The sequence below is a fragment of the Alligator sinensis genome, unplaced genomic scaffold, assembly GCF_000455745.1.
Source record: "Alligator sinensis unplaced genomic scaffold, ASM45574v1 scaffold599_1, whole genome shotgun sequence".
NCBI lineage: Eukaryota > Metazoa > Chordata > Crocodylia > Alligatoridae > Alligator > Alligator sinensis.
Genome location: NW_005841968.1, coordinates 2,080,884 through 2,103,671, shown reverse-complemented (window position 1 = coordinate 2,103,671; position 22,788 = coordinate 2,080,884). Strand labels below are relative to the sequence as shown.

General features: G+C 45.5%; 1 protein-coding gene across 1 annotated transcript in view; it reads left to right on the top strand.

Annotated features, from left to right (window-relative positions):
* KMT2C (lysine methyltransferase 2C) overlaps positions 1–22,788 on the top strand; it is a 282,429-nt gene that overhangs the window by 83,738 nt on the left and 175,903 nt on the right. The window contains 1 exon segment of the mRNA XM_025200451.1: positions 4,317–4,426. Within this exon segment, the coding sequence (XP_025056236.1) occupies positions 4,317–4,426 (110 nt within the window).

Below are 22,788 nucleotides of genomic sequence, written 5' to 3'. Positions count from 1 at the left end.
CACATACCATAGTTCAGGCTGCCCCCTGTGCATGGGCCTGGTGGGGCCAAGGGACCTGTCACAAGCTGGATAAAATCCTTTGGTGAGTTGGATCCAGCCCGTGGGCTGTATTTTGCCCACCCCTGGGTTATCATCCCATTCATCTAACTTTTGACTCCTCAATGTGCAGCTGTGGGCTGTTTTCTCATAGAGCATCTTAATTTAAATATTACATTATCAGCAATTTGAACAATACAGTTTATTCCACAAAAGAAAATTTGCATGAACCTCAGACTTGCATTCTGTAGTAGTGTTATTATTTCAAGATTTTGTCAACATTGGTTTAAAAAAATTGATTGCAAAATGTATTTCTCCTTCCCCCCACATGTACTTAATTTTATTTTTGTGCAAGTTAAAATGTAGGAAGTGGGGACTCAGCAATAACTTTTCGTTTTTCCCGGTCACAATCATTACAAGATGCTTACAATGATTTCTCATGGATATTCACTCATATTACACGCTGTTGAATGCTGAAATTAGGATGCAGAGCTTATATGGATGATTCGCAGTAAAGGTGCTTTGAGATTTTTTTTTCAAGGATGGTGCTCAATATTAGCACAGTTAGGTGTACCCCTGCACATGATTCACATGATAAGCCCAAAGATTTCAAATAGGTATCCATCATGTCAAAAACATTCTGACCTGTTGTGGCCTATCTGTGTTCTTTGCAACAGAAGAAAAAAAAAAGTGCTTTTTTTTTAGTCAAAACATGGGTTGGCATTTTCCATGGGGCTTCTCTTGAGTCTAACAGGCAGTGCCATTAGCATAAAGAGGTTGAGAACCACTGGCTTACATGCTCAAGAGTACATTTAAAGAAGTATCTGTTCTAATACATTGTCAGCATATCATATTTTCAGCTGAGTTGAAAAATATTAACAGTTTTTCATGTGATATCCTGGTGGTTTTCATTTCTTTTTCTAGCATTTGAATTGAAAGGCATTTTAATAGCTACTTTGAAAACTCTTTATTGCCTGCCTAGGTATCCCAGTATCAGAATAGCAGGCTCTGATTTGTGACTGTATATATCAGGGGTGGGCAAAATACAGCCCACAGGGCAGATCTGGCCCACCAGGCCATTCTATCCAGCCCATGGGGCCCCTAAAATTTTTTTTTTTAATGAATATTTATCTACCCCTGGCTCCTGTCAAAAATGACAGGAGCAAGGGGCAGTAGGACTCAAGGGAAGGCATGGCAGGCCCCTGGAACAGCAGGGCCCACCCGCCCCAGCCCCCCAGCTGGAAGCCCCTGCCTAGCAGAGGCTTCTGGCCTGGGACTGTGGGGCTGCTCGTATCTGCACTAGCATGGGAAGTTCAGGTAAGAGTTGGGGGTGGGGAGGCAGGGGAGGACTGCAGACGAGCTCCCCGGTCCTTGGGGCTGAGCCAGCTCCTGCAGTCCAGCCATGCAACTGGGAGCAAGTAGGTGCGTGGGAGCCAGCAACAGCCAGGATCCTTTTGCCCAGATGGGCGAGCGTGGGGCATGCATAGTTGGAGCTGTGCGTGCTGGTCCTCACCATGGGGCTGTGGCGGGGAGGTTGGGGAAGAGCCAGCACTAGTGTTCTAGGGCTAGTGCTGGCAGGGCACAGAGCAGGGCAGCTCCCCTCTCCCTGCTGGCACAGCCCAGTCGGCTCCATAGAGCCCAGCCAGCTACACCCGGACTCCTGCTGCCCCACTCTGGGTCCTGCTGGTGCTGGCTCCTTCATGCTTGCTTGTTTCCAGACTGCTCCCCCCCGCCCTAGCCCCACGGTGCAGGCGGGGACCAGCATGTGCACCCCCAACCCCATACGTTCCACGCTTGCCCATCTGGGTGAAAGGATCGGGCCCCAGGCTACCTGGGAAGGTGCCTTGCCTCCCTGGCAGCATGGCCTAGTGCCAGGTGGCCACAGAGACTTGGATTGGGCCTGCAGCTGCATTTGCGCTCCGGTGGCTCCTGCTGCCACCAGGAGGCTGAGGGCCTCTGGGGAAGGGCCTCTCAGACCCAGGGGACAGCACAGGGGGTGCCCAGAGCCATTGGGAGCAGCAAGGGCCGGCAGGGATGTGGCCTGGAACATGGGAAGCATGAGGAGGCAGCTTGGAAGTTACATCGCGTGCCTGAGGGTTGGGGTGGCAACGACCCAGCTGCACCCCCACCCCATGGGTGACCCTGGTGGGTGCCACTGCTTCAGCGGGAAGGCGTGGCCCCCCTGCCCCACAGGGGCCTGGCAGCCCACCAGTAGCTCACCTCCGGCCCTGGGACAGGTGGGGTGGCTGGGACAGGTGGGGTGGCTGTACCAGGAGATGGAGTGGGGTCACGGTCACGTCTCTGCTCCAGAAGGTCCTGCAGCTGCAAAGAGCCTGGGGTCCCCAGGGAAGCACCTGGCCAGCCCCAGAGGTAGTGTGGGGGGCTGCCCAAAGCCGCTGGGATTGGTCCAGGGCGCAGGAAGCCTAGGGAGGCTCCAGGAGCTTCTGGAAAAGAAAGGTAGCAACAGGCCTGATCCAACTCCTGGCGCAGCTTCCCTGCCCATCCCAGGGCTGGGGAGCAAGCTGCCGGTGGGCTGCTGGGCCCCCACAGGGAGGGGCACCTGTCAAGGGGACCCTTGACAGTTTGCCAGAACTCAGTAAACAGTCCTCCACCAGAAATAATTGCCCACCCCTGGTCTATATAATAACATCCCATTATTATATTTAGTGTTCTGCTGCATCCATTTAGATGAGTGCTGTACACACTATTAGGGGTGCACCAGTAAAGATTTTTTTGGGCCAATACCAATGGCCAATTATTAACAAGTCACATCCACTGATTGACGAAACACAGCCTCGGAGCTCGGAGAGCAGCGTCCAGCTGGTAAGTCTGTTGTGGGGGAGAGGGGCTGGGGTGAGGCAGATGGAGGCCCCTGTGGTAAGGGAGGGAGTGGGGCCAGGGCAGGGGAGATGCTGCCCAGCCAGCAGTGCGGGGTGTGGGATGGAGCTGCACATCTCATCTGGAGGTTATGGGGGGGCGAATCCCACTGCTACGTGTACCCCTGGGGGAGCCATGGGGGGGTGTCTGCCCCCCGGATCTGCACATGGGGTGAGGGCAGGTTGCCACTGCGGGCTGAGGCTGGCATCAGGCTCTTCCTGGCAGGGGGCCTGGGCTGGGGCTGCATTCAGGACGGGCACTGTGGGAGGGAGCACACTGCTCCCTCCCACACTGCTGCTGCTGCCTTCCCTGAGTGCAGCCCTGTCTCAGCCCCCCTGCTGGGAAGAGCCCAGCACTGCCTCTGGCCCCAGCCTGCCCTCACCCTACATGCAGATCCGGGAGCACATGCCTCCTCATGGGTGCATGCCAGGGGTTACATTCCTCCCCACCCCCAGGGGTGCATGTAGTGATGAAATCTGCCCCCACCAGGTGTACCCCCTGGACAAGCCGCACGGCTCGGTCCAGTGCTGCACCTCACCATGCTCTGGCTGGACAGCACCTGCCCCAGCCCTGCTCCCTCCTTCACCGCAGGTGCCTCCGTCGGCACCCTCCCTCTCCCCCTACACTATTCCCTCCCCCCCCCCCTTCCCCTCCAACCGACCTCCCCGCCCGGCAACAGACTTACCAGCCAGACACTGCTCTCCAAGCTGCTGCGCATGCACACGGCATTTATGGGCAACATTATCAACCACATCAGCCAAAAAATGCTGATTGCCGATAATGTCAATTTTCCTTTTATCGGTGTTGATACGATATGGATGAATGTATCAGTGCATTTCTACACACTATATTTTGAGCTTTTAAAAAATTACTTTCTTGAGACAGTTCTCACAGTGTGTGTTGGGTGCTTTCCACACAGACCTGATGGCATGGTGTCTATCCCCATGAGTTCATAAGTGAAAAACAGATTAATAAACAAGCAGTGGAAGGCAGAATCAAGTTCATTTTATAAAGGTTTACAGTGTGTGTGTGTGTGTGTGTGTGTGTGTGTGAGAGAGAGACCAGCATATATGCACGTTCTGATATCCAAAAGCTTTATTTTGAAGAGTGTAAAATGTATTAATCCATATCAGTTTTTCAGCCTTTACATGTAAATAAAAAAATGCATCGTATTTTAACATTGTTACTAGAGAAAATATTTTCTACTCTTGTCAGAGTGATAAAAGACTCTTGGCTTAATCCTATAAGCAATTGCTATAGAAGTTAAGATCTATAGTCAGTAGCATTTGCAGGATCAGGTCCTGTATGCTATATGTAGGTTTTACTTCTAATACTTCTATTTTGAAGCCCAAACAATGCTTGGCAGAGTTATAAAATTGTTAATTTCTTTCATAATGTATCAGGTCACTGCTGGGCTCATCACCGCTGTGCGGAGTGGTCATTGGGAGTATGCCAGACTGAAGAGCAGCTATTGGTGAACGTGGACAAAGCTGTTGTCTCAGGGAGCACAGAAGTAAGTAGAAAGAATTGAACGTGTCCCCTACTCCTAAAGGGGGAAAAAACATCTTCATATTACAATATAGCCACCATAAATATCAACCCATAGAGCCCTATTTGACACCAATGCTTACATTCATAATAGCGCTTTACTGTGTAAGTACTTCTATTGAAATCTACTCTTCCACTGTTTTCAGTGGGGCAGTTTGTGAAGTAAGGTACAACTCAGGTTGGGTTTGGTTAGGAGAATCAATTCTGTGGTTACTAGAATCTGGAAAGGGGTTGGCAGTCAAAACAACAACAACAAAAAAGTCAAATTAGCAAATGCCCTCTTTATTAAAATGTATGCTCATTCTAGCCACACCACTTCATATAATAAATGATAGAATTGAATATGGTAATGGAATGCATAGTTACTCTCTTGCTTTTTTAAAAGCACTTCATTAGTAGCATAGATGGCAAGTTCTATTGCTTGCTTAGATACCGGGATAAATGTTTTGTTTTATAGTCTTCTAATTTAAAAAGCAAACTATTTGGGAGCAGTGAATGCCTCATAAGAAGGCAGACTCCTTTCAGTGACATTTCCTTGGCTTGATGACAGAGCAGAACTGCTGCCTACCTGACTGAAAAGAAACATTTTAATCTACATTTTGGAATGACACAAAAGCCTAGTGTGAAAGAACATGCAAAACTGGATACCAGTTTTTTGTAAGAACAAAGAGGGTTTTTTTCCTCCTTTGAATATTCCCCATTTGTAGCATTTTACATCTCACTTTTTTTTAAATATATATATTCCAAGCTTATATTAGTTATAAAGGTTTTCAGTGAGCTTAAGGACATTTTTAAAGGAATAAACTAGAATGAAAAATACTGGCTTAGCTCTAATAGTTCTGAAAGATATTTTACTTCTAGGCATAGGAGACAAGGCCAAGAAAAAATGTGCAAAAGAAAAAATTAAAAATAGTTTGAGAAATTCTGCTCTAATATATTTAATCGAGACATCTGTAATAAGGAAAGATTTGAAAAATCTGTAATAAAGGAAAGTGAAGAAAGTGGAATACTGTTGTGTGTACATAGACACGCATACACGCATGCGTACTTCATGTGAAAAGAGACTGCATGACTTTTCTGTGTGTATATGCGTATATCCTTTGGCAGTCCCTTGCAGTCAAGGATGATTGTCTTCCATGATTGTCTTATCTGTGTGTCCAAAGATGGCTGATGAGCCTATCGGGGACTGACAGACTCTGCTGAAGCTTGGACATGTCACGAGGGTCCTGATGTTCCAGGTCCCAGAAATGATGGTGTGTTGTTGCCGGTATTTTCAACTGTAGTAAAGGTGATCCAACTGGATGCAATTATCCAGTCAGGACGAAATGCAGAATACTGTAGTAGGCTATGTTTAGGGCACCTTTTCTACCCCGTCTCACTGTGGGGTAAGCAGAGCGGATCCTGAAGAGGGCTGCTCAGTCGCAGTTACACCTGTCTCATCCATCTTGTCCAAGGTCTAGACAGCCTTCTTGTAATTGCTGCCTTTGTGCCAGGTCACGACTAGGAGCTTCCAGATATCACAGTCCTACTCCCGCTACAATTAGCTGGTCTCCAAAGGGCTTGAGGAATGTTGTTTTCATGGAGGATGCGTGCGCATGACTTCTTTTATTGTGGAGAAACTGTTGCACATGAGCTTCGGCACGGCTCTTGACAGAATGGGACCTTGATCCAGTGGCAAGGAGACCAAGACAACTGGGGATCTTGTTCTACTGCAGCCTTGATCCGCCTTCACAGCCATTGATACTCTAACATCTTCTTCTGCCTGCTCCACCATTGAGGACTTGGCTGGGGGCTGGACAGGGTTTTTATAGTGATCTGTACTCGCCATGTCACAGCATCATCAAAGGATATATGTGACTTTTCAGGAGGGAAATCATTGCCATCTGCTGTCCTCACCACATCCTGATGGTGCTGCTGCTGCTTGGTCCATGAGTGCTTATTTGTCAGAGTTACTCCTGCGCATTTCACAGCTAACCTTCCCTGAAGGTTATTCCACTGTCCACCACCTGTGGACACACCGGGTAGCAGTACGGCTCTGCCCCACAGATGTGTGTGCATATACAGACTTAATATATATTAATAACATAGGTTGTAGGAACCTAGATGAAGATGCTCATGTGATAAACACTATACAAGCACAAGGGGGAAAAAGACAGGCTCTCTCAAAGAGCTTACAAACCAATCATGATTAAGGTGACCATATGGCTAGAGTTTGGCATGGGAGTACACAGTAACAGTGAGACAAAACTGGTCAGCAGGCTCAGTGCACAAACGGCTTAACTTCTCAACATTTTTTTTTTTAATTGGTGTTGGGGTGTTTTTTTGTTTGTTTTTTGTAGGCTTCATGGCCAAGGAGGATAATGAGAGCTTGTCCAATGTTTTCAGGGAGTTTCTCTCAAGCATAAGGGACAGTAAGGGGAAAAGCGTGAAGATGCTTGTTTAAATGTGTAATAAGTTCACAGAGGTTGGGGATGGAACGAGAAGTTTCCCCCCTAAGGCTGTGCTGAAAGAGTCATCATGGAAGCAGGAGCAGAAGCAGGAGGGGACAGAGTAAGAAAGCTAAGATTTGGACAGGATTTCAAGAGGAAGAGCATGGCCAACTTTCACTAAAGTGTCTGACAGGTCCAGGGAGGTGCGAACAAGGATGGAATAATGGGACTGAACTTTGCTAGAAAAGAAGACAGCATTTTAGGAACTCGGACAGTGGAGTGCTGGGATGGAGTTTAGACTTCCTCCAGTTCTTACTGGATTGATTAGTGGGGCCAAACATGCATGTTTTCATGCCATGATTGGAGAGAGCCAGAGGTGAGAGAAAGAAAGTAGATAAGATTTGGGTGTGAGGGATGTCAAGAGTTGGGATAGGTGGTGTCACTGAGCAAGTGCAAAAATTGGAAAGTTAATGATAAATGTCTATATCTGTAATTGGAGGAAAGAACTGTAGGAAGAGACATTGAAAGGCGAGTGAAGGGAAGGGAGACGGTAGCATTATATTTTGTGAATGTTCTCTTGGAAGGAAGAGAGGAGGTTGAGGACTGAATCCAAGATAACAGAGCAGGAGCTGAACTTGCAGGTGTGTGACCCAGCGAAGTTGGAGAAGTAGCATTGTGTAGGTAGGAAGATGGCAAAACTTAGAGAGGAGAAAATGAATCTGTAATGGGAGGAGTCGGTTTGTTCTCAGGATTTTCACCAGTGGCAGACCACAGCACAAGAACAGGAGCAGAGGAAGCAAATGTCGAAGTGAGTCAGGGCTGGTGTTGCAAGGAAGGACCTTTCAGTGAGCCAGGTGTGGAAGGAAATTTAACCTGGAGAACATCAAAACTAGTATCTGTAGAAGAAACAGAAGAAAATCTTAGAGTAAGTCTAAAAATCATCAGTACCGATATGCTGAAAGTCAAGGGAAGGTTGAGAGAGAGAGCAAAGGCTAGTGGGTGGTGCTGAAAAGGACAAGTAAGAATTGGAGTGAGGAATCTCAGTGGAGAAATCGGAGAAAGAGCAGTGCTTGGTAATCAAGCAAATGTTTCGGGTGAGTGGCAGAATTGAACCGAGGCAGCCGGCAAAATGAAGGGGTGAAGATGAGCAAACGTGGCTAAAAAGGTTAGTAACTTAGCAGTTACTAAGTTGAAGAAGTTACTAAGGATGAATGCAAGGGGAGGGAAGGAGTGAATGAGCCAGGAATAAAAATCAGAGGGGTTGGTTGGATATAAAGCAATATCATGGGGGAAGGGCAAGGGGAATGATGCAGGGCTGACTGAAAGAGGAGGAGGTGGGTAGAGGAGTCAGGAAGGGAGTGGAAATGAAAAAAAGCCAGAAAAGCTCAGCATCGTTTACTGTCAGAGCCAGTGTGAGGTTTCTGGGCAAGAGAGATGGATATAAGAGAGAGCAGCTCCAGTGTCAGACGAATAGATGAAGGTTTCTGTGGGAGCCAGGAGCTGGCATAAAGCAGATCTCCAAATCATGTATGGCTGTGGTCTTTTTTTAGAGAGGAGGTGGGCATTTTGTCTAATAGGTTGCAGTTACTATGCATATTTTAGCTACTTCCAGGCATTCTGTCTACCACGTTCTGACGATGGTAATAATTTTAAGCACGGATACAGTTCCCATTAGAAAAAAAAAAAAGCCTCTGCCATAAAATACCTGCCCTCCCCCCGCCATTATAAAATTCCACCACACAGTGAAGATGTTCAAACGTCAAGGATTGAGCAGTAGCCAGTTTTGGACAAGAGTTTGGTTTAAATTTGTCACAAATCATTGGGTATGGAAATCAGTATGTTGTGCTATATGTAAACTGGGAATCCTTTTTCTAGTTAATATAGTATCCTACCACAATGGACTACAAGAAATTAGACCTTAATTTTGTGACTTCATGTACAGAAACATTACAGTGCATGGTTATAAAATATATAAAAAGGCGTTTACTTTTCCCTAGGAGGCGTGTGCTGGTGTAGAGACAGTTCCTTACCCACTTAGGATCTGGAAGCAGGCTCCTCAGTCATCAAGTCCATACCCCTGTTATTGTGGGCCCTATGCCAGATAATCCCTTTCATAAAGTGCTGAAGCTTTGTCTTAAAAGTAGTTAGGTTTTTATCTTCCACTTCTTCAGTCAGAAGGTTTCCTTCAGAAACTTGCTAAGAACCATGTAATAACTAATCTAAATGTATTTATGAGCGGTTTATACCCAACTTTGTGCCATCGTTGTCCCTTAGCTTAAATAGCTCTTTTCCCACCCTGCTGTTATTTATAGGCAGCAGTCATACACCTTCCTAACCTTCCTTTTGGTAGATTGCAGAAGCCAAGTTCCTCGAATCTCCTTCAGCATGATAGGATCTCTATTTCCCTGATGAGCCTAGTAACCCTTCTGCAGATCCTCCTGCCTGTTCCTGTTCGCATTCATCTCTCTTAAACATGAGTGATCAGAATTGCACATCGTATTCTAGATGAGATGTTGCCATTGATTTGTATGATGATATTAATCCTTCCCTAGCTCCACAGAAAATACCGGGTTCAATATTTCCCAGGATCCTGTTTGCCCTTTTTGCCAGTTACACAGCATTGATGATATCTTATGATTAACTGGTCTGCCCAGGCTGTTTTTGTCCTCAGTTGACTCTGGTTGATGAACTCCCAGATTATAGCATAATTTATTATAGGTTATAGCGTATAGTCTCCAAGTGTATGATTTTTCATTTTGTGCTTTTCAGTTTCATCCTATATTCCTGTTATTCCAGTCCCCCAGGTTGCTCAGCTCCTTTTGTATAATATCCCTGTCCTCCTCTGTATTGATGGTGCCTCCTAGCTCTGTCATTTAGCACACTTCTGTGCCAAGTACATTAATGAAAATATTAACCAAGACTGATCCTTCAGGAGCTCCACTAGTAACCTCTGTGGCCTGATGCTTCCATATTCAGCACCACCCATTGCCTTATCTCTCTCAGTCAGTTCCTTGCCCATTTCACAATTACTGAAAGCTTCACTAAAACTATATGTGGCAAGGCATCATGTGCTTTACTCAAGTTTAGATAGCTGAAATCTAGTGCACTTTCCCTGTCTAGGAAATCAATTTTCTTGTCAAAGAAACTGTTGGGTCAGTCTCTCTTAGTCTGTTTTTACTAAACCCTTGCTGCCTTATTTTGCATTTACCTTTATTACCTTGAACTATTCTTTCCTTCAAAACTTAAATCCATGCATGCTGTTGACATCGGACCTATGGACTTCTGGTTGCCCAGAACATTATTTTTTAAGTTTTGCTGTTTTCCAGACATGTGGTAAAGTCCCATCCTGATCAGTTTGTTTAAAATGCTTGTTACCCAACTTGTGATTTCATGTGCCAATTCTTCCAGGATTCTGGGGTGCCCCTATCTTGAGGGCACCGAGTTCCTGAGTTTTGCTTCCCCGTCCTACCTTACCTGCACAAGAGATGATTTAAGAGTAGTAAACACGGTGGTGTCCACCAGTAAACACGGTGGTGTCCAATAGGGGGCTTTCATTACTCTAGGGGTTAGATTTAGAGCCTTGAGGGAGAGACTGAATTAGGAAAAAGAGGTGTGTTTTGGTTATGAATTGAAAAATTGTTTAGTTTTTTAACTATGTCCTGCTATTTTTAATCGGAAATGTTTTAATTACCCTTGTCGCTGTGGGGTTGACACTGGGAGCAGAGCCTCACGAGCAGCCCCCGGAGTGGCTGAGCTCTGAGTCAGGAGCACTGCTCTGAACAGCTTCTCTTCTGTCCCTGCTGCCTGTCTGCTACTCGGGGGAAAGAAGAGGGAGGAAGGAGTAGGTCAGAAGTGAAAAACCAACAGCTTGTTCATTCTCTGATGCAGTAGCCTGACTACAGCCATATGTTAGAACCGCCTAGGAGCAAATCTTAGTTGGTCTACCTTATCACGAGCAGAGAGGTTCGTAGCTATGTTAGTCTGAAGTCAGGCAGAAGGTAGAGCACCTTACAGTTGCACCTTATAAACTAATTCAGAGGTATATATGCTTTTGTAAGCAACAGTTTGCTTAAGTCAGATGTTATGAAAAGACTTGCAGGGAGCAGGTGTTCAAACAGAAAGTGACTTAAATGCAAAGGATAGGGAAGAGGGAAGAAAAAGAGAAGGGGTACTTCTCAGAGAAGCAGAGGTGGATTGAAGAGAAAAAAGAAACAGTAAACCCATAGGGTCATAGGGGTTAAGAAAGCTAATCCAAGTAATGGGATAAGAATCCAGAGTCTGTCTTTAGACCACGCTCAACACAATGCAATCCATGGAAGATTTCTTGTTCTGCAATTTCATGTTTAGGTTGGTTTTTAAAGTTTTGTTGTTTAAGAACAGCCACTCTGAGATCAGAGATGGGCTGTTCAGGGAGGTTAAAGTATTCTTTCATAGGCTTGTCTGTCTTTTCTTTTTTTAACTTGATGTCAGATTGATGTTCAATACATGCTTTCACACAGGGGATTTCCCTGTCTGTTCAATGTAGATGGCAGAGGGGCACTGTAGGGAGGTGATGGCATATGTGATGTTGGTAGAGGAGCAGGTGAATGAGCCTTGGATCTTATAATCCATGTTGTATGGTTTGGTGATGTTGTGGTCTGTGTGGGTGAGGGGGCACAGCTGGCATCTTGGGTTCATTGCATGATTTCTTATCATGGTCCTTGATCAACATTTTTTGGACATCAAATGGCAACTGGTTATACCTGGAGCACAATAGGCTGGACCCCCAATATATCCCTCTGCACAGAGGGAGGTTCAGCACTACACCCATTGGGAATCCAGCAGAGGATTTGTGGGAGTTTCACATTCCCACTGAGTTTCCTGAGCAATGCCCAGCAAAGAACAATGCAGAGATGTCCTAGAGTATTGTTAGTGGCCTCTTGACACTTTTGGAATAAAGATGGGTCCTTAAGTTGAGCAGGTTATATATTACATGCAGTAATGTATTTTAGAAGCTCGCCAAAATATTTTTTCTATTATTTGTATTTTTGTAGTACGTGGGATCCTTATTATAAACCAAAACTCTGTTGTGTAAAGTGCGAACAAACGTAAAACAAGAAGATTTATTCTGTCCAATAGAGCTTCCAAGCAAAGCCTAAGAGAAGGCACAACAGAAAGTCAAATGCACACAGTGTTGCAGGGTGGGTGCAGGGGGAAAGAAGCAATGAGACCATATGAGTTGCCATGAACTCAGTGGTCTCAGCATGTTGGTTATATAGCAGTGGTCCTGATCCTTTTTTGTATCAGGACTCATTTGTAATCCTTGATGGTCAGTCCTGACCCAGTAAATAGTTTAAGCAGAAAAACAGCCCCCTGGCCCTGCTGGTGCCCCTCACTCCCAGCCCCCACAATGTGTGGGGCAGGGGGGTGTGAACCATGGCGGGGGCATGCGCCTCCCAAATTTGTGCATCCAAAGCGGGCACGGGGCTGCAGTCTGGCTGGACCAGGATGGGCAGGAGTTGCCTCTGTGGCCCAGTGGGTGGGATTCAGCATGGGAGGGTGGAGAGGGGTGGCGAGAGTCATGCAAGGGGAAATGCACGGTTTCCCGCATTTTTCTCCTTTAAAGAAGAATCCATTTTTAAAGTTTGTTGATCCATTTTTTTAAAGTTTATTCACAACCTTTTCATATATTCTTGTGCCACACTTTTGGGTCACGACACATGGGTTGAGAAACACTTTTATAGCACAAAAATGCTGTTTTTTACTCACATGATGGTTTTATTGGGCCCCCTTAGAATGGGCTGTTTTAATCTCTTTATTTTGATTGATAAAAACACTTTTTCTGATACTGTAACTTCGTAAGATCACTAAAGTGTGAAATGTCTGTGTAAGTCATTTTGGAAGTCATTGAATGAAAGAGGCTATATAAATGCAAATGTAATTTTTGGCACCAGTTTGTTTGATATATTTTTGTATTTACGGATGTTTTCCTTTCTCTAAATTCTGCTTTTTTTGGTAAGACACTCCTGCGGTTTATATTCCGATGCTGTAAATGTTCTGGATGCTGCTGGCAATGTAGGTGTGAGCGAATGGTTAGTTTTACTTACAAATTGTTTTTACAGAAAATCATTTAAGTTGCTTCTTTAACTTGCCATCAGACTTGGTTTAGTATTTTTCCTGGCAGCCCTCCTGGCATTACTTGAGTTTATGATGTGGCCTACTGCAGTAACAATTTTGCCCAGCTGAGGAAGTATATTCTCTATTCCTTACCTTAGTCGTGTGCAGATGAGTTTTGACATGCAATGAATGTTTTTTTGCTAGCAAGATTTTTTTTTTACTCTTGACTTTGCTGAGAACATGTTGTAGATTTTCTTACCTTGAGGGTGTTTTTAATTTGCATTATTGTTTTCACTACTGGGGATATCTGTTGTTTTTAATTTTCTTTAATTGGATTTGACAGTGTTTCTTACTACTCTGCTTAATTGTTGAGATGCCCATTTGGTTTCATTGAACTCTGAGCACTTTAATAAAGCTTATGTGAAACTCTTTCATTGCCCTGTTCCAGATAATCTGTGTAATTCATTTTCTGTTTCTACTTTGTCCTTGCTTTCTGCTAAACTAAAACTTTATAGCCCATACCTATGTTCAGAGCTTTCCACGTCCATGCATGCTTCACAAAACATTCTGCATAGCTTTTCTCTTCCTCTGATCTTTATTCACTGCTTTTTTTGAAGGCATGATTATGTATTTGTTGAAACATAAGACCAATTAACTTCTTGTATTTTTATGTCTATACCTATGTGATTTCTTTGACTTTTCTTCCAAGTCTCTGTTCTGCCTGTGGTTATTACTGAGATATCAATGATGTTTGTGAAGTCTTGTTTTTTTCATGGCTTAAGAGAGTTGGTTTATCATGTTTTATCACAAAGCTGACAAATAAGAATTGATTATTAAATAGGCGGTACTATGTGTGCGTTGGCATTTATTGTGTAGGTGAAGCTGTTCTTCCCTTTGCTCATCTTATTCCATCTGAGTTGGAAAGAGAGAGAGGATCACGGGTTTGAGTTTTTCAGAACTACTGTTTAAGTTTAAAAGTCATCAGGAAATCAGGGGATCCAGATGACAAGTAGAATTGGATGTTATGCCAGAAGCCTTTACAGCAGACATCAGAGGCATAAGAGTTGGAACATACAGCTCTGGAGCTCATACTGTCTTGAACTTAAAAGAAAGGTATTGGAGCTGCTGGACATGATGTCTTCTACCATCGCTGTATATTTAATAGGTTGTTATGGGCCTGAGGCTACATCCTCACCACTTTTTATTCCAAGATCTAACAGAAAGCTACACTGAAATATTTTTTTTTTAAAGTTTCAAGTCATATGTTGGAATTCAAAATTAACATTTTCTTTAAATTGCTATACACAGTATGTAATAATTTAAATATGAAGTCATAAGTCAAAGAAGTAGCTGTATTGTCAGCTTTATAACTTGCATTAAGACATTAAGACTGGACTTAAAGACACAGGGAACAGCAAGAGATTTCTCCAGGACTTTAAATAAAAATGCAAGCGCAGTATTACATGGAGGTATGCACCGAACCAATCCAAAGGAAAAAAACATTAAAAAAGATGAAGAGCTTGTATTGAAAGAAATGAAAGTACCCTATCACGCTCTGTGCCTGTATCTCTGGCTTCAGTCTTATGTATCTCTGGCTGCATCCCTGACTTTGCTGTCCAGATATTTGGTACTTTGGTACAGGATGTGTTTCTTATTGGAATTATCATTTCAAATGTGATGGGCCTCCAGGGGTTAAATCTGATCAGTCTTTAACAAAGATGACTCTGAAACATTTTCAGATATTTTTAAACAGGGCTTTGTAATTTTCACATTTACTTTATGTTGCTTGTTGGTGCCAAATGGCTCAGTCTAGGACATATTGCCTATATTGAAGGATACATGACAGTCAGGGATTGACAGTAGCGTCCAGAGGTCGCCAGAGGATATGACATTGACAGTCAGGAACTTTTATGTTGGGAAAGGGCTGAGACGTGTTGGGCAGACCCATATGTAGTGGGAGTAAAACTGGTAACGGAAGACGTAGATTTCCCCAAAAGGGTAAATGATATGTGATGATGGCTAAGCAAGTAGTGTTGAAATAAGTGGCGAAGGATTAATGCATAAGCAGCCTATTTTGAGAGGACTTAGTAGATGGCCATGATTGAATTTCTGCCTTTACACGCCATAAATAATAACAGATTCCCATGGTGTTAACTTTTTTTAAACTGGCCTTCTCTTCTAATAGGATTTAGGCAGCAGCTTACAGGGTTCAGGTTGCTCATCCAGGACACAGAAGCTAGAGAAAAATAGTATTGAAGAAACACAAGGGGGCATGTTTGTATATTCTGAATTCTGACGGGTGGGAAGACATTTCAAATATCTACTGTCAATCTACTGTCACCCTTTTCTACTGTATCAAATTCCAGCTTCTTATTCTTCAAGAGTACGTATAATTGTGCCACCGCCTTCGTCATTTACTTCCTTCATTTTGCCAGATTTGTTTGCCCAGTTGATTGATGCGCACACAATAGTCTTCCAACCTTTTTCCTTGCTAGCCTCATGAAGGAAATGTTCTGATCAGTGATCCATAAAACCACCAGCCTCTTTCTTCTGAAATCCCTGCCCAAAACTTACCACAAAGGGGGAAGGGTAGGTTAAAGGGAAACAGGATGAAGCTCGAATGTTTTTTAAAAGTATATCAGTATCTGTATGTGAATGCATCTTACCCATGGTACATTGTTTGTCTTCTTCTGACTTGTTTGCTCTCATTGTTTTTCCCAGTTGAATACCTAGAAAGAATGATTCAGATAAGAGTGCAAAGGAATATAAGCACGTATACACGGTAGAATTGTATTCATTCAGGGAGGTTGTACCCAGTTAGCTAAATCAGCTTTTCAGAATAACCCAGTTAAATCAGTATAAACACTGTGTTGAGAGGTCTTGGATTATAGACTCTTTGGGATAGGGACAGGTTCTGTGGTTTCCTGTGTGTGTTTGTCCATCACAGTGGGCCTTGACCTGGATTGTGACCTCTGGGAACTACTGTAATGCTCACAACAAATAATAACGGTTGAGTCAAATAACTGTTGCTTCCGGAGCATCAAGTAGTACTGTAAAATATATACTTTCTTAGAGCTCTAGACTTCCCGGTCTTTAGGGGGTGGTTTTATTGCAGGAAGAACGCATGATTTTAATGTGGAACAAAAAAAAAAAAGTCACACACTAAAAGCTCTTTCTGTCCTAATTTTACACCTTTCTAATTCAGGGTTATACTTATTACTGTATTTACTCAAATATAAGGCAACCCTGGTTATAAGGTGACCCCCCCCCCCCCAGTAATTAGAGTGTATATATGGGAAAATTTATAAATTTGTTATAATTTTCCAGGTATGGAAGCTAATGATTAGAGATTTGCCTTGAATTTGCCCCCTTCCCATTGCTACAGCATGGAAAATAAATCTGGGGGGTCAGTTCCCCGCCCCCCAGATCCCGCCCTCTATTCCCTCCAACTTTTTTTCTCCTGCAGCCCCTTCCCCTCTTCCTTACCATCAAGCCCTGCTGTCCCTAAGCACATGGAAGTGAAGACCAACATACCTGTAGTAACTTGTATGCAGGGAAGTTACTACAGGCACCCATAGACTTAGTTTATCCAGAACCAATGCAGTGTCTTTTGAAACTGCTGCAAGTTTTAGCACAAGTATTCCATAAGCACGCTCCTCAGCAGCACTTCTGAACCTACTTGCATGTAGTTTAAACTATGCATGACATTGGTCCAAAGTTAAATGGCTCCTAATTTACCTTATAGGTTATTGGGCTGGGCCCCAGCAGAGGCAATAGTGTTTGAAGCCATGATGATCCTACCTCTCAGTGTATTTTCCAGATGCCCCTCACAAAGGATCCACGTGCTAGTTAGCACCCCAACTCATGACTGGAAGTGAGTGTTTTCATGAATCCGTGGATCCTCCAAACATTCACATGCAGATGAGACACAGAGAAACTTGATCCAGTTCCAGCTCATGGAGGACTGGGCCATACTAATCATATGCTGCAGGCTGAAGAGAGGGGATCACAGTGGGATTCTGGGTGAACGGTTTGGGGTCCTGTTTGGTAATGTTTCCCAGACATTTAAGGCTGGTTTAAAAAAAACAAAACGGGACTCGTTGGAAATGGGAAAGAAAGGTACAGTTCATCTTTGGGAGTGGAGAGGAAGTTGAAATGTGTCAGTGCGGTGACTTGCTCTGAATTGAAAAAGAGTTGGCACTGAGGGGGACTGCGTGCAATGGGCACTGCTGTATATCGCACTCAGATGGGCTGCACTGACTATCCTTGTGGTGGGATCCTGTCACCATATTGCTTGTCAGCCTCTTGCGGGCTCAGATGAAGTGTGGTAGCCAGTCTGAAGCCTGGCTGCTGCCCTGCAGCCTTGCTCCATGACCTGAGGGGCAGGAGCAGAGAGCAGCGAGATGGCAGTGACTGTGAATGCTGGTGAACTGGGGGTGGAGACGGAGAGAAGATGCAAGACAGTGGAATCACGACTGTGGAGATTTGGACCAAGAGCTGGAATCTGATTGGCAGTTGGTGCACCGAGGCATGAAGATGAAGGCGAAAGCAGACAAAACTGTGCAGAGAAGAGCAAGCCTGAAGAAGAGGATAAGGGAGGGGCATGAAATGCTCACTACATACGGACGGCATTAATATGATGGTGCGAGATACCGTCTCATTAGCGAGAATACTGAAACAGATGGAAGACCATGGGGAAGCCCTCCAGGGGGGTGCACATAGTGGTGGGAGCTGCCCCCTGGATGAGCCGCTTGGCTCCAGCTGTGCAGCGCCTGCCCCAGCTTCAGCCCCACTCCATCTCTCACCTCTGGGGCCTCAATCTGCACCCCCACCATGCCCCTTCCCTCCCCACGCCCCTTCTCGCACAACAGACTTACCAGCTGGACCCGACTGCTCTCTACGCTGCCGGGCTGTGGTCCTGGCCGCCTGCATGCTGTGCTGCAGCTGTGCGTGCACAGGGCATTTATCAGCCACATTACAGTCAATTTTCCTTATATCGGTGCTGACCCAACATGGGACTGATGTATCGGTGCACCTCTAGATATAATGTTTGATATTTTTAAATATGTATAAGAGGTTTTGGGTTTTTTTAATAAAATGTTGAGTTTATTTAAAAGAAAAAAGGTTCCCATCAGCACCTCAGGCTTTTGGTTAAGATCAAGCATTTTTGGCACCAAGGGAAAGGTGTCAGGGCTGGCTCTGGCCCTCTCAGTGCTAGCTTGGTATTTCAGTACCTCCCTGTGGAGGGAACACCCACCTTGGGCTTTTTTAATTTATTTTTTAAGGGCCAGGGGAAAAAAGAGGCTCCCATCAGTATGTTTACCCCATATAAACCAAGTGTTTTATAGTCATGCTCAGTGTTGGTTGCGTTTATTCAACTTTATAGTTGTTTCCTTTTAGCAGCAGTTTAATGATAGACAATGTATTTAGTGGGGTTTCCTTGCATGCAGATGTAAGATGAGGGACTTCTCCCCCATCTCCATGCTGATTAGGGGAGGTGGAACATTTCATCTTAGTAAATATGGTAATCAGTATTCAGGGCTACTTAAAATTTAGATCTAACATAAGAAAATGCATCAGATTGAGACTCAGGAACTCTTAGTTCCTGTCTCAGCTCTAACATATGTTTTCTCTGTGTGGCCATGTGCAAATCACATACTTTCTCTGCCTTCATTCCCTCCTTTCAGAACTGGATGCAGAACGATCTTACTAGTCTGGTTAGTGTTAGTTAGGTCCTGCATGACAGTGCTTTGAATGTGGAAAATGCTATGTGTGGTATAAATGTAGCAAAGTATGGTATAAATGCTCAGTATTCTTACTAATAGTAGATTGCTTTGCATGGTGACTCATCTTTTCTAATGAATTGCAGAATGCTCAGATTTAACTTTTGTCATCTAAATGTTTCTATATGCCCTGAACAATTATCTGAAGTACACAGTATGAATTTGGTTAATTCAGTAATGGTTTTTCTCTTGATTTTTTTCTCTACAATTTGATTGTTGATAATATGTACTTATATTCCTTTATAACATTATCCCATTGCGCCACTTATCTTGCATATGATACTTTCCTAAATAATGGATTCCCTCCCAAGTGTTATACTTTCTGAGCACATCTATATGAGACTTTTACTGTGGAGCTGCCTAATTACCAGTAGTTCTTCAGTAAAGTCTCAGCGTCTACATAATTAATTTACTGCGACCCAGCAGGGCCACTTAACGCCAATGTAGGTTAGTACTAGTAAACGTAAGTACTATCCTGCAGCAGCATTAGTTAGTGTGCAGCAGTGCACGTGTAGACACTGACTGGGGCATGAGATTGCTTCACTGTGGGGGCTGCCTCCTGCTAGCCCCTCACTGGACCACCCTTCTGCCCCAGCCAGGCTCTCCACAGCATGTTGAGCCATGTCAGAGCAGCCCCAGGCTGGCAAGATGACCCCCCACCAGATTCCCTGCCAGCTGGGGCTGCTCTGACCCAGCTCAGCATGCTACGGTCTTGGGCGCACATGAAGAGAGCACCCAGGAGCTATGAACTCCAGCTTAATATGTGCCGGAGTTTATTGTGTTGCATTAATGTCATGTAGAGATGCTCCCACTGACTAGTAACTGCCTGTGTCTTAATAGGCATTTTCTCTACAGTTGCAGTTATCTTCTGCTTTTGGCCCAGGCTGAAAATAGTCTTCCCTTGTACGTGTTGTTGAGCATTACAGCAGTCATAATCCTTCATTTGACATGGCGGAGTAGGATGAGTGATGTATAGAACTATTACTATGAGTACTGCTTCATGAGGTGTAGACTGTTAGTCAAGTCAGTAGGCAATGAGGAGTTTTGGAGTGATATGGTTTTGCTTGGTTGGTTGGTTTTGTTGTTTTTTTTTTTTTACTGGACCAACTACATGATTGGGATAGACATAGGCAAGCTTTTGAATGCAGTGGTTTCTTCTTCAAGTCTGAGGAAAAAGGCATAGCTAGAGCTAGAAGCAGTCTGCAGGACTGAATTGGAGAAAAGACCTTCTCAGGAGTAGCTAACGGACAAAAAAATTGAAGAAGGAAAGAGATTCATTAGTGAAAGATCAAGATCATTAAAAGAAGTGAGGATCAATTAACTCTTGTAGAGTGAACAGAGATTAGCAGAAATCAGGTAGATTGAACCAGAATGAGCCATGAAATCGATGTCTTTGTTCAGTCCTTGGTTCATACTGTTTAGCCAGCTTATGAATTTTGTTCCCGGACTTGTCTTTTGAAGGGGTTCTGTAAATTTCCCTTGAGCACAAGGATGATGAGGTCAGAAAGTGAATTTGCTCTGTTGCTCTCCTAGGCTAAGTACAGACATTCAAAAAGCCCGAGCCTGAATTGATTCAGTCTTTCCAGGTTAGTCTAACCTGTGTAGACTGAACTGGCAACATCTGTTCTGGGTGAACAGATAGTCACTTTTGATTCAGGAAATGCAGCCACATCCCTGCAGTGGCTCAGGCCAGAAGCTGGGGGAGGCTCTACAGCGAGCCCTCCTTTCCCTTCAGGCTGGAGGGAAGCTGAGCTAAGGGTGGGGGGAGGCCTGGCCAGGCCCTGGCAGGCTGAGTATGACTGGGGAGGGGTTTAAACCCCCACCCTGACCTACAGGGACCTTAGCTGGGGTCTGCCTGGATTTTCCTCCCTGCTCGTGGCTTAGCATGGCTCAGGGCCCCCAGAGTCCCCCTCCCAGCCAGGGGGTGATCCCACTGCACCTTCCCAGCTGCGGTGACCGGGGTTTCACTTGGGAAAGCCCAGGAGTAAACGCCAGATTTGGGGGAGGGAGAGGAATGAAACGGCCCCAAGCCCAGGTGGGGACATGCACAGAGCAGAGCACAGAGGGATTGCAGTGGCAGCAGCTCCATCCTGCACATGAGCCCTGCTGAGCAGAGGGACCCAGGCCAGGGGTGGGATGGGGAAGGGGCTCAAATGTGTCAGCACTAGCCCAGGGCAGAGCCAAGCTGAGCATGCAACCTCTTCTGCCCATTGGAGAGTGGCACCTGGGCTGGCCCTGGGCCCTGCAGTGGTGCACACAGCGCAGACTCACCCCCTCAGCCCCGAGTGCATCCCCTGGGCACCAAGATGAGTGCACTCTGCTTACTCTTCCCCTACCCAGCAGTGGCACAGCATGGCTCTGTCTATCAGGCGCCAGGCTTGCAGCACTACCCCTGTGGCTTCCCCTCCGCTGCTGTCTGGCTGCCCGGTGGCCGACCACAGTTCAGCGGCACGGGCAGCACTGGCCAGGGCAGGTCCCCCTGACTGTGATGGCAAGGAAGCTGTAGGGATAGCATCTGGTGCCTAATATATGGGGCTGTGCTGTGCTGCCACCGCTACCACCAGGTTGGGGGAGAGTGAGCAAGTGCACTCAGTTTGGTGCCTAGCGGCCCAGAGAATGCAGGTAACAGTGCTTGGGGCTGAGGAGGGAGCAAGCTCACGCTGTGTGCACTGCTGCAGGGGCCGGGCCAACCTGGGCAGCGCTCTTCAGCAGGTAGAAGGAGCTACCAGGCAGGAGTTGCTCCCCCAGCTGCATGCTCGGCTCAGCTCAGCCCCGGGCTAGTGCTGACACACTCAAGCCCCTTTCCCACCCACCCCGCAGCCTGGGTTCGGCAGGGCTCACATCCAAGATAGAGCTGCCACTGCCACCGCGATCCCTCTGCATGTCCCCACCTGGGCTTGGGGCAGTTTTGCTCCCCTCCCTCCCCACAATGTGGACTTTGCTCCTCCTGGGCTGCCCCAAGTGAAACCCCAGCCACAGTGGCTGGGAAGAGGCAATGGGATTACCCTCTGGCTGAGAGGGAGACTCTGGGGGTCCTGGGCTATGCTGAGCCACAAGCAAGGGAGAAAAGCTGGGCAGACCCCAGCTGGGGTCCTTGCTGGTGGGACAGGGAAGGCAGGGAGGCCCTTCTCTGCCTGAGCCTGCTGTCCCACCACTCCAGTGCACCCTCCTGCTCCCTCCACTCCAGTGGGGAAAAGTCTGGCAGGGGCTACAAACCAGGCTGTCCCCCCAGCAGGACCCCCTCCCCCTCGTCAGCCAGCCATCACTGCTTCAGCTAGAGAGTAGAGGGGCAGGGCCAACCCTGCTCTGCTCCAGCAGATAGCACAGCCCAGGCCTGCAAAGCATGCTGGGGGACTGTGGTTTAATTTGAACCAAGAAGGGGTCTGGGACAGAAGTTCCATAAACTGGTTTCACCTAAATCAGTTAAGTCTGATACTACATTCAACGAGGTTTATCTTAAACCATTTTTAGCCATTTTGAATCTGGTTTATGTGCACTGAACTTTTATGTTCTGTTACTGTTCAGTTTCTGATCACTTAAACCAGTTAATATGTAATTTCTGTCCCTAGCCCTACACAGTTTTGTGTCACTGCCCCTAAACTTTTTCCTGTGATTGTTCATTCTGGTGTGTATATATAGCTTTATTCTAGTTTCACTTATTTGGTTTCCATGAGGGCATTTGGTGCACTGGATCAGGGATACCACATTCTGGGTAGACATGCATAAGATTGGGGATTCTTACGGGTTTGTTGGGTAGGGGGTATTAATCAACATGGTAGTGAACATAAGTTGACAGGCTTTGCATTTATTAAGGCAAGACTGAGTCCCACTTGATGTCTGTTGATCAGAGGGTTGTTGGCTCCTGATAGTGGCTTGGGCAAGGCTAGTGGGTTGCTTGAAAGCTGGAAGGAGGCTGGTAATATTTCTTTCAAGGTATGACCTTTCTTAAGTGTAGGCTGTAACTTTTTGATGATTCTTATCAGTTCAAATGTGGAGTGGTAGGTAACTGGCAGGAGTTT